General features: G+C 42.2%; 1 protein-coding gene across 2 annotated transcripts in view; it reads left to right on the top strand.

Annotated features, from left to right (window-relative positions):
• Positions 1-2,934, top strand: part of CASQ2 (calsequestrin 2) — a gene marked incomplete at both ends in the record, with an annotated part of 62,434 nt that extends 59,500 nt beyond the window's left edge. For both annotated transcript variants that reach the window (XM_079725070.1, XM_079725071.1), the window contains 2 exons: positions 1,650-1,724; positions 2,716-2,934. In XM_079725070.1, the coding sequence (XP_079581196.1) occupies positions 1,650-1,724; positions 2,716-2,934 (294 nt within the window). The remainder of the gene's footprint in view (positions 1-1,649; positions 1,725-2,715) is intronic.
• Positions 2,935-12,392: the final 9,458 nt, after the last annotated feature.

Here is a 12,392-nt window from a genome sequence, read left to right as displayed (position 1 = left end):
TGAAAATCTTCTGCCAGCAGCTCCATAGCTCCCCATCAGCACCCCCACCACACCACCCCTTGCTATAACCTCTTTCATTTTCTGGGTGGGGACCATCGCTGTGAGGCAACCTGAGTTACTAAGTAATAAATGTTCAGAGATGAACATTTTGCATACAGTTAAGAACAACCTCTGCTGGAAATTCCCTGGCAGTCCAGTGGTTAGGGCTCTGCACTTCCTCTGCAGGGTGCACAGGTTCAATCCCTGGTGGGGGAACTAAGACCCTGCAAGCCTCGCAGCCAAGAAAAAAAAAAAAACCCAGGGAGGGCAGAGACCCTGCCTGTCTTGTTCAGCATGTTCTCCCAGGTCCTTAAAGCCCAAACTCTTGCTGGGTCAGTGATCAATGGCCAGGAAGCCTTGATTATGCTTTGTTTTAAAGAGAATAAACAGAATTTGTGCAGTACATGAGCCCAGTGGTAATGATAGTGAGGGTAGCTAATATACTATCTGCCTAGAACGATGGTAAATTCTTTCCATGCATCATCTCGTCCAATCCTCTCAACAACCCTGTGAAGTACAGACTATTATAATCCCTATCTTACAGGTGAAAAGAATGACAGCTGGAGAGGTTAAAGCTGTAAGTGGTAGATATACTCTTCCAGTCCCCATGAGACCATATAATTGTCTGGGAGACTTTTCTTCCTTTCTTTCTTTTTTTTTTTTTTTGGCTGTGTTGGGTCTTAGTTGCGGCACACAGGATCTACACTGAGGCATGCGGGATCTTTTCCTTGCGGCGTGCGGGCTTCTCTCCAGTTGCGGCACACGGGCTTCTTCTCTAGCGAGTTTCTCTCTAGTTGTGGTGTGCAGGTTTTTCTCTCTCTAGTTGTGGCACGCGGGCTCCAGAGCGCGAGGGCTCTGCAGTTTTGCAGCACGTGGGCTCGCTCGTTGAGGCGTGAGAGCTCAGTAGTTGTGGCACGAGGGCCCAGTTGCCCTGCAGCATGTGGGATCTTAGTTCCCCGACCAGGGATTGAACCTGCGCCCCCTGCATTGGAAGGCGGATTCTTCACCACTGGACCCCCAGGGAAGTCCCATGTTTGGGAGACTTTCTACCACTGAATATCTCCATTTTCTTAGCCCCATGGCCCCTTACATTTTTAGTCCTGCCCTAGTCAGAGATTAGTCCTCATGGAACCCAAGTCTGGCTGAATGAAGAAGCCCTCTTCTTACTCGTGTGCCCACTTACAGCACACCACTGCTTTCCCGGGCATCTCACGAGCAGAGTGGTGCAAAGTAAGGGACTTTTAAGTGAGACATTGAAAGAGAGGTGGAGGGAAATGGCTCTTTCACCACACATAAACTGTAAAAGAGCCACAAGTAACTTGGGAATCAGCTTTGGACTATCTCTGTAATATTCTTCCTTACAGCTGTAGAAGCTTTTATATTACATGCTTTCACAGTTTGTGTTATGACTTTTTTTTCATGTTTATTTAAAGTGCTGAATGCTGGGGCCAAGTCTTCAATTTCCTCAGTGCCCACAGCTGTTTTGGAGACCTTTAACCAATGGTGACCTAATTACTGTGATGGGATGGCAGGTGGGTCCAGCCACAAAAAGTGGCTTTAACAGGGAATGCCTTCTGCCTGCTGTCTAATTTTATTTTTTGTTGCTACAGCTTGTTGCTTATTGGGAAAAGACTTTCAAGATTGACCTATTCAAGCCACAGATTGGAGTGGTGAATGTTACAGATGTGAGTATACCTCATGAAAGTTTGCTCGGATACCCTCAGCCTGCCCTGGTTTCTGCCATGCAGCCCAGACTATGAGATCACGTATAGGAGTCTGGCCCCATGTGAAATGAGCAGGACCCTTGGCCTTGCCAAAGCTCAGGAGACTTGCCAGTGTGGCCCAGTCCTAGTCTGAGCCGGTCCCAGCCTATTGTTCCATGGTTCTCTTCCATGGGCACATTTCCTTGCTTTTGGAGCCAGCCTAACCTGGTTCACTGACTATTTAGAACTTTCCACACAAGTAAACTATCCTGTATTTTCTTCCAAAGCCCAACAAGGTCTCTTTACACAAGGGAACCCACACCAGGAGTTGTTATTGCTCAATGGGTGATGGGGCAGCTGTGGTCCAGAAGCCCATGGAGGCAATCACCATTGTGTGTGTGTGTGTGTGTGTGTGTGTGTGTGTGTGTGTGTGTGTTCATGAATATATGGATATATATGATATATAGGATCTATATGAAACTTCTGGTAGGACAGCCATGAAACTACCACCAATGAGACTAGGGATGGGGTTAGGGCAGCCAGAAATACTTCTGCTTTTCACCTTGTGTCCTACTGTTCTGTTTTAAAATGTTTTAACTTAAGCAGAATTTTAAATTATTATTATTTATTATTATTATTAATTTTAAAAGTAGTTTACAAAATAAAGAAATGTAGAATTTCCCAGGTGACTGAACATCTACCAACAGGGTAAAAGGACATTGCTAACTGGCTATATATACATACAATAGAAAAAATATATATATATGCAATGGAATACACCTTTCCTTTTATGTTGCACAAACAGGATACTACACACACCATTCTGCAACTAAGCATTTCCATTTAACAGTGTGCACATATTCCTGATAAGTGTAAGTGACCTGGAGCCCACTCAGCACAGCTGCTTGGAACCCCCTGGCCTTGCTGATCCTTCGTGCACTCACTCACTCACTCATTCTGTCTCTGGCTGCAGGCTGACAGTGTCTGGATGGAGATTCCAGATGGTGATGACCTGCCCACAGCTGAGGAGCTGGAAGACTGGATTGAGGATGTGCTTTCTGGGAAGATAAACACTGAGGATGATGACAACGAAGATGAAGAGGATGAAGAGGATGACGACGACAATGATGATGATGACAATGACAATTCTGACGAAGAGGATGATGATGACAGTGATGACGATGATGACTAGCCCCCAACTCCAGATGATTTTCATGAAAACAAAAGCACAGCTACCCACCACCATGCAGACAGCACAAGGTAGCAGCAAGCAGCCCTGGCCCACGTCCAGCCAGCTCCTTTCCCTTTTCCAACATCTCTTTTCCCACTTCCTTCTCATCAGGAGATGTGCAACTCAGCAAATGCCTTTCTAAATCCAGCAATCCCACTCAGCAAGAACAGTGGGGAATTTTTCCCATGTCGACGGTCTTGATTGTCATGAAAAAACTCTCGTTCTTTGCCAGATCATCAGTGGCCATGGCAGTGCCCGAATCTGGCAGTCTGGGGAGAGCAATCCCCTAACACCTTGACTCAAATTTACTTGTTGTCTTTGACTATGGCAGTAACAGAATTCACAGCTTGCTAACTCACAAGCATGGTGTGACCTTAGAACCAGAGCCCGGGGAAGACACACAATCCATTTAGCCCCCATGCCTACAACATCAGTTAGGATCCCTCCTAAAGCCAAGAAGATCCCTCTTAGGGAAGGCTCAGGCTTGGAAACAAGTTTATAAATCAGCTTCTCGTGGTTCTATTAAACTTATTTTAAGTGTAGGTCTGACCATTATGAACTCAGATCCAAACCTTTGGATGGCTATTGAGAGGCAGGTCTTGAAAAACATGTGTACAGATGTCACCATCATTTCTAGTATATTAGGATACTGGGATGGGAGGTTGATTTGCTCTCTGAACTTCCCTCTAGGTGAGTGTCTCGCATAGACACACAGGGGTTTGTTTTCATTCTTTCTGATGGCTTTAGGTCTCTGATTGGGTCAGCTGGCATCCTAGCCTGAGCTGGGACCCTGATACCCCCTCTCTTTTGCTCCTAGGCAGCCTTCCCATTCAAAGTTGGTTTATCCAGAGGGCAATTAACTCTCCATCTATCAGTGCTCCCACAGTTGAACAGAACAATAATAATTAGAGTTCATAATGATACCCTGAGGCACTGAAAAAAATCCCTCAGTGCCTTCCAAACTATCTAAAAGTTATATTGTGCTCGGTAGTTTTAGTGTTAAGTGTGCATTATAATGTTCTAATTTATTTTCTCAATCTTTTAACACACGTGTAAGACACTGCAAATTCTTTGAAAATAGGGCAATCCTTTATGGAATAGTAGCTACCTAACTCTGTCATTAAAGTTATATTTTGAAAATACTGAGACTATCTTGAACATCCTCTCCTGATTTTTTGTTTCTGCTCATTCTCTCTGGACTCCTGTTCTTCCTCTCTATTCTTTCTTCGTTTTCCTTTCCGGCCCCTCTTCCTCTGCCTGCCCGTTAAATGTTACTCTTCCACAGTATGACTCAGCTCTAACATTCTTCCAAGACAGTTTATCATCCATGTCCATCAGCTAATAACTTCCAAGTCTGGGTCTCTAACCTTGACCTCTCTCCTTAGCTTTAGACTCACTCATTCAACTGCTTCTGGACATCTTGGTTTGGATGTTGCACAAGTGCTTCAGACAATATCACAAAAGCCAAACTCATTACCTTCTCCCCTAAACTTCTCCTTCTCCTCTTCTTGGAGCCCCAGTTCAAATGATTAATATCACCATCTGTCCAATTGCCTGGGTGGTCTGAAGGGGTCCCCTTCCCCTCTGCTCCCATGGCATTTTGTGCATACCCCAAATCCTGGCACTCATCATTTAAATGGTAGCACATATTTGTATGTCTGTCTTTTCACTAAAACACAGGCTCCTTGGAGACAAGGAATTTATTTACTGTTGTATCCCCAACACCTAGCACTTTGCTCAGCATGAAGTAGATACTCATTTGTTGAACTGATGGGTGAATAATTGTTTGATCAGCACTGTTGGATCACAGTGCTTCCAAGGCCTCCTTATTTTTATCCCTTCGCCTCACAAAACAAGGCAGACACTTCCCAAGCTGGGCTATGTTGCCATCCAGACAGGCCCAAATAAGTTCCTGGGGAGGTGAGTTTTCAAAGTGATCTTTGAAGCTAACCTTTCAAATAGCCAAGGAATGTGCTCTGTCATGAAAGTGGTCTATTTCCCAGCCCAGGAAAATTCCCTGGTTCTTACAGGCCTGAGTAATATGCATTAAGTTTAACATGCTATGTTGCTCCTGTGCTAGAAGCACTGAGTGTTAAACTAGTACTATCTGTAAGTAGTAGTGCTGTTTAGTTATTGGTCTAAAACTTTTTCAGCTGATATTTATTGAATGGTATGTGCCCGGAGCACTATGCTATATGCTTCACATGTATTGTCTCGTTTAATCCTTACAAAGATCTTATGAGATGAGTTTTGTTATTTTCCCCATTTTACAGATGAGGAAACTGAATGAGGCACAGAGGCCTCGAGTAATTTTCCCAGGGTCACACAAATACTTTAAAGGAGTGTAAATGTAACCCCATTTTTATAGTTAAATCAAGGATTTAAACTATATTTAATTCCTTAAATTAAGCAATCAAAGGATTCCATTTCTTTTCTTCAGATGGTGTCCCAAGATGGACTCAAGTGAATTTCTCGTAACCCTTTTCACTGCTTAAGCCAAGATGCCCTTTCCCCTTTCATTCTGGAGGCAAGTAATCAATTACACAGTACTAGAAATGTAGGCTAATTAGAACTGTGAGATCTGGCCATCCTGCTAGAAAACAAAATAAAACAAAAAATCATTGTGTTATCAAGAATGCACAATCATTTAAATATATTTCTTTAGAACATCATCTCATAGTTGAAATGAGCTTGTCTCTTCTGTAACAAGGTTGTGTACTGTCCAGGCCCTAGTTTGTATTGCCCAGGAAGCCCTTTCTGTTAATGATGTCACCAGTCACAGGTCATTATCGAATAGCTGTTGATCAATAATCCCTGCTACACCCAGACACACACATCCCTTGAGTGGGTCCTTTGGCCTGTCTTCGAACTTCCCACTCTCACCATGGCTCCTCAACCCTGCTCAGTGAGCGTCAGAATCATGTCTGAGCTTATTTTAGAAAACACAGACTCTTGTCACTAGCCCAGACTTACTGATATACGTCTCCAGAGTTGGGGCCTGACCCTCTCCATGTTTTTTTTTTTTTTTTTGCGGTATGCGGGCCTCTCACTGTTGTGGCCTCTCCCGTTGCAGAGCACAGGCTCCGGACGCGCAGGCTCAGCGGCCATGGCTCACCGGCCCAGCCGCTCCGTGGCATGTGGGATCGCCCCGGACCGGGGCACGAACCCGCGTGCCCTGCATCGGCAGGCAGACTCTCAACCACTGTGCCACCAGGGAAGCCTGACCCTCTCCTTTTTAACAAGAGTCACTGGGGATGGATGCAAGTCAGCACTGACCACTGCTTTTGCCACTCCCCCCAGTCATCTCATCCAGCCTACGGCTTCCAACTCTCTCTGTCTCTAGCCAGGCCTCTCCTGAGTTCCAAGCCCCTCTCTCCAGCCATCTCCCCTGGACAGCATCACTTGGATGTCCCATAGGCACCTTAGACCAACACAGCTTTGGGGCTTTAAGGGGGGGCTGCCCTTAAAATGTATTGATAGCTCTCTTTTCCTGACTGAGATCTGAACCAACTGGAAAATTAGCTCCAAAAGTCAGCAGTCCAAAATATCACCCTGATTACAGAGAAGCAGTAATTTGGAGACTAGAGATTAGGAGAATGGGCTTGCCAGTTTCCAGCCTTCAAGTGCAGGTCATCCAGGTGTGCAGAGAGGACCAGTGCTCTCAGCGCTCAAGGATGGAGAGGCAGGAGAAAAGGAGTGGACCCCTCACACTAACTGCACCTTAAGCACTTCACTCTAAGAAACATGGAGAAATGGCTACCGCCTATTAACCAGGTAACTTACTCCATCTCAGGACGGGAACAAGGACTGGACAAAAGGCCAGCAATATTTTGGGGAAAGTCCTTCACAGAAGCAGAGGAGTAGGGAAGAGGCATCCCCCTCTGACAATGTCCCAGCCAGAAACCTTAGAGTCATTTTGTTGTCTCCCACTTCCGCATCCAATAGGGAGCAAGTCCAGTCCTCTTTTCTTCACTTGCTCTTACTGTGTAATTGAGGCTTTACAATCTCTCAGCTGTGTGACCACAAGTTTCTGACTGTACTTCCATCTCCAGCCCTGCACACTGAAATCAAACGATCTTTTGAAAATGAAAAACCGATCATGTCACACACATGCTTAAAATTCTTCAGTGGTTCTCTATTCCCAATAGGTGCTTAAAATTTGTTGTTGTTGTTGTTTTTAAAGATTATGAGACCAAAGAGCAAGTAATGAATGGACAGTTTTCTGACGGCCAGACGTAGAGTCTAGACCGTGGGGTATGAGGCTGGGGAGGAACAATGAAGTAGGGCTTGTAAAACTAGAAGTCCTTGAAGAGTCTCTCCTCCACAAGAGGAAAGCGAAGCCTGAGTAGTGTTGATGCTGGGGATATCTGGGCTCAGGGCTGAGAAGAGCACTGGCCTAGCTGGGGTGATCCATGCTGCAAATGTGGACCACCATCTTGGAATGATGGCGTCCAAATGCCTCATCTGGATTATAGCACCCAGTTGTTATTTAAGCAGAAGTGGGGTGAGTACCACTGCCAGCGAGCTAAGGGGTCAGGACCAGCTTTGTCATGGGGTAAAAACTGATTTCCTTTACAGGACACCAGCAGTCTATGTGAAGTGTCTCTCATCTACCTTACCATCCTCATGTCTCATGACACCTCCCAACCAACTGCCCCTTTGCCCCTCTACTCTTAGAACCTGAACTTGGCCGAAGCTGCCTGGCTGTTTAACACCTCCAAGCCTTGGCTCATGCTGTTCCATCTACTGGAAAGCCTGTCCTTCCCCATCTGTGCCTGCCTGGCAAACTCCTATAGAGATACACTCTGTGACACTTCCAGTCACGCCCCAGGCAAATGGACCACCTCCTCTGCTGAGGCCTCGCTGCACCCCGTGGAGGCCTCTTAGAGAACCTGCAATGTATTGTACTATTAAGTGTGTGTCTCCCCACCCCCACCCCCCGGCCATTAGTCTGAAAGCAACCTTAGGGAAAAGACTTTGGCTGATTCTGTTCTATCCTCAGTGTCTAAACCCGGATTGGTACTTAATCTTTTTTTTTTTTAATTTTTTTTTTTAATACAGCAGGTTCTTATTAGTCATCCATTTTATATACATCAGTGTATACATGTCAATCCCAATCTCCCAATTCATCACAACCCCCCGCCCCACCCCCTACCAATTTCCCCTCCTTGGTGTCCATAGGTTTGTTCTCTACATCTGTGTCTCAATTTCTGCCCTGAAAACCGGTTCATCTGTACCATTTTTCTAGGTTCCATATATATGTGTTAATATGCGATATTTGTTTTTCTCTTTCTGACATACTTCACTCTGTATGACAGTCTCTAGTTCATCCACGTCTCTACAAATGACCCAGTTTCATTCCTTTTTGTGGCTGAGTAATATTCCATTGTATATATGTACCACATCTTCTTTAGCCATTCATCTGTCGATGGGCATTTAGGTTGCTTCCATGACCTGGCTATTGTAAATAGTGCTGCAATGAACATTGGGGTGCATGTGTCTTCTTGAATTATGGTTTTCTCTGGGTATATGCCCAGTAGTGGGACTGCTGGGTCATATGGTAATTCTACTTTTAGTTCTTTAAGGGACCTCCATACTGTTCTCCATAGTGGCTGTATCAATTTACATTCCCACCAACAGTGCAAGAGGATTCCCTTTTCTCCACACCCTCTCCAGCATTTATTGTTTGTAGATTTTCTGATGATGCCCATTCTAACTGGTGTGAGGTGATACCTCACTGTAGTTTTGATTTTGCATTTCTCTAGTAATTAGTGATGTTGAGCAGCTTTTCATGTGCTTCTTGGCCATCTGTATGTCCTCTTTGGAGAAATGTCTATTTAGGTCTTCTGCCCATTTTTTTATTGGGTTGCTTGTTTTTTTAATAATGAGCTGCATGAGCTGCTTCTATATTTTGGAGATTAATCCTTTGTCTGTTGATTCATTTGCAAATATCTTCCCCCATTCTGAGGGTTGTCTTTTCATCTTGTTTGTAGTTTCCTTTGTTTTGCAAAACCTTTTAAGTTTCATTAGGTCCCATTTGTTTATTTTTGTTTTTATTTCCATTACTCTAGGAGGTGGATCAAAAAAGATCTTGCTGTGATTTATCTCAAACAGTGTTCTTCCTATGTTTTCCTCTAAGAGTTTTATAGTGTCTAGTCTTACATTTAGGTCTTGAATCCATTTTGAGTTTATTTTTGTGTATGGTGTTCGGGAGTGTTCTAATTTCATTCTTTTACATGTAGCTGTCCAGTTTTCCCAGCACCACTTATTGAAGAGACTGTCTTTTCTCTGTTTTATATCCTTGCCTTCTTTGTCATAGATTAGTTGACCATAGGTGCTTGGGTTTATCTCTGGGCTTTCTGTCCTATTCCATTGATCTATATTTCTGTTTTTGTGCCAGTACCATATTGTCTTGATTACTGTAGCTTTGTAGTATTGTCTGAAGTCAGGGAGTCTGATTCCTCCAGCTCTATTTTTTTTCCCTCAAGACTGCTTTGGCGATTTGGGGTCTTTTGTTGTCTCCATACAAATTTTAAGATTTTTTGTTCTAGTTCTGTAAAAAAATGCCATTGGTAATTTGATAGGGATTGCACTGAATCTGTAGATTGCTTTGGGTAGTATAGTCATTTTCACAATATTGATTCTTCCAATCCAAGAACATGGTATATCTCTCCATCTGTTGGTATCATCTTTAACTTCTTTCAACAGTGTCTTATAGTTTTCTGCATACAGGTCTTTTGTCTCCCTAGGAAGGTTTATTCCTAGGTATTTTATTCTTTTTGTTGCAATGGAAAATGGGAGTGTTTCCTTAATTGCTCCTTCAGATTTTTCATCATTAGTGTATAGGAATGCAAGAGATTTCTGTGCATTAATTTTGTATCCTGCAACTTTACCAAATTCATTGATTAGCTCTAGTAGTTTTCTGGTGGCATCTTTGGGATCCTCTATGTATAGTATCATGTCATCTGCAAGCAGTGACAGTTTTACTTCTTCTTTTCCAATTTGTATTCCTTTTATTTCTTTTCCTTCTCTGATTGCCGTGCCTAGGACTTCCAAAACTATGTTGAATAATAGTGGTGAGAGTGGACATCCTTGTCTTCCTCCTGATCTTAGAGGAAATGCTTTCAGTTTTTCACCATTTAGAATGATGTTTGCTGTTGGTTTGTTGTATATGGCCTTTATTATGTTGAAGTAGGTTCCCTCTATGTCCACTTTCTGGAGAGTTTTTATCATAAATAGGTGTTGAATTTTGTCAAATGCTTTTTCTGCATCTATTGAGATGATCATATGGTTTTTATTCTTCAGTTTGTTAATATGGTGTATCACATTGATTGATTTGCATATATGGAAGAATGCTTGCATCCCTGGGATAAATCCCACTTGATCATGGTGTATGATCCTTTTAATGTGTTGTTGGATTCTGTTTGCTACTATTCTGTTGAGGATTTTTGCATCTAAATTCATCAGTGATATTGGTCTTTAATTTTCTTTTTTTGTAGTATCTTTGTCTGCTTTTGCTATCAGGGTGATGGTGGCCTCATAGAACGTGCTTGGGAGTGTTCCTTCCTCTGCAATTTTTTGGAAGAGTTTGAGAAGGATGGGTGCTAGCTCTTCTCTAAATGTTGATAGAATTCACCTGTGAAGCCATCTGGTCTTGGACTTTTGTTTGTTGGAAGATGTTTAATCACAGTTTCAATTTCATTACTTGTGATTGGTCTGTTCATATTTTCTATTTCTTCTTGGTTCAGTCTTGGAAGTTTATACCTTTCTAAGAATTTTTCCATTTTTTCCAAGTTGTCCAGTTTATTGGCATAGAGTTGCTTGTGGTAGTCTCTTAGGATGCTTTGTATTTCTGCAGTGTCCATTGTAACTTCTCCTTTTCATTTCTAATTTTATTGATTTGAGTCCTCTCCCTCTTTTTCTTGATGAGTCTGGCTAATGGTTTATCAATTTTGTTTATCTTCTCAAAGAACCAGCTTTTAGTTTTATTGATCTTTGCTATTGTTTTCTTTGTTTCTATTTCATTTATCTGTGCTCTGATCTTTATGATTTCTTTCATTCTGTTAACTTTGGGTTTGTTTGTTTTTCTTTCTCTAGTTCCTTCAGGTGTAAGGTTAGATTGTTTATTTGAGATTTTTCTTGTTTCTTGAGGTAGGCTTGTATAGCTCTAAACTTCCCTCTTAGAGCTGCTTTTGCTGCATCCCATAGGTTTTGGATCGTCGTGTTTTCATTGTCATTTGCCTCTAGGTATTTTTTGATTTCCTCTTTGATTTCTTCAGTGATCTCTTGGTTATTTAGTAACGTATTGTTTAGCCTCCATGTGTTTGTGTTTTTTATATTTTTTCCCTGTAAATGATTTCTAATCTCATAGCGTTGTGGTCAGAAAAGATGCTTGATATGATTTCAATTTTCTTAATTTTACTGAAGCTTGATTTGTGACCCAAGATGTGATCTATCCTGGAGAATGTTCCACGCGCACTTCGAAGAAAGTGTAATCTGCAGTTTTTGGATGGAATGTCCTATAAATATCAATCAAATCTATCTGGTCTATTGTGTCATTTAAAGCCTGTGTTTCCTTATTAATTTTCTGTCTGAATGATCTGTCTATTGGTGTAAGTGAGGCGTTAAACTCCCCCACTATTATTGAGTTACTGTTGATTCCTTCTTTTATACATGTTAGCATTTGCCTTATGTATTGAGGTGCTCCTATGTTGGGTGCATATATATTTATAATTGTTATATCTTCGTCTTGGATTGATCCCTTGATCATTATGTAGTGTCCTTCCTTGTCTCTTGTAATAGTCTTTATTTTAAAGTCTATTTTATCTGATATGAGTATTGCTACTCCAGCTTTCTTTTGATTTCCATTTGCATGGAATATCTTTTTCCATCCCCTCACTTTCATTCTGAATGTTTCCCTAGGTCTGAAGTAGGTCTCTTGTAGACAGCATATATATGAGTCTTGTTTTTGTATCCATTCAGCAAGCCTGTGTCTTTTGGTTGGAGCATTTAATCCATTCACATTTAAGGTAATTATCGATATGTATGTTCCTATGACCATTTTCTAAATTGTTTTGGGTTTGTTTTTGTAGGTCCTTTTCTTCTCTTGTATTTCCCACTTAGAGAAGTTCCTTTAGCATTTGTTGTAGAGCTGGTTTGGTGGTGCTGAATTCTCTTAGCTTTTGCTTGTCTGTAAAGCTTTTGATTTCTCCATAGAATCTGAATGAGATCCTTGCTGGACAGAGTAATCTTGGTTGTAGGTTCTTCCCTTTCATCACTTTAAGTATTTCATGCCACTCCCTTCTGGCTTGTAGCGTTTCTGCTGAGAAATCAGCTGTTAACCTTATGGGAGTTCCCTTGTATGTTATTTGTTGTTTTTCTGTTGCTGCTTTCAATAATTTGTCTTTGTCTTTAATTTT

The sequence above is a fragment of the Hyperoodon ampullatus genome (genome assembly GCF_949752795.1).
Source record: "Hyperoodon ampullatus genome assembly, chromosome: 2".
Lineage (NCBI taxonomy): Eukaryota > Metazoa > Chordata > Mammalia > Artiodactyla > Ziphiidae > Hyperoodon > Hyperoodon ampullatus.
The sequence above is the reverse complement of the archived record's forward strand: the minus strand, read 5'-3'. Positions and strand labels throughout refer to the sequence as shown.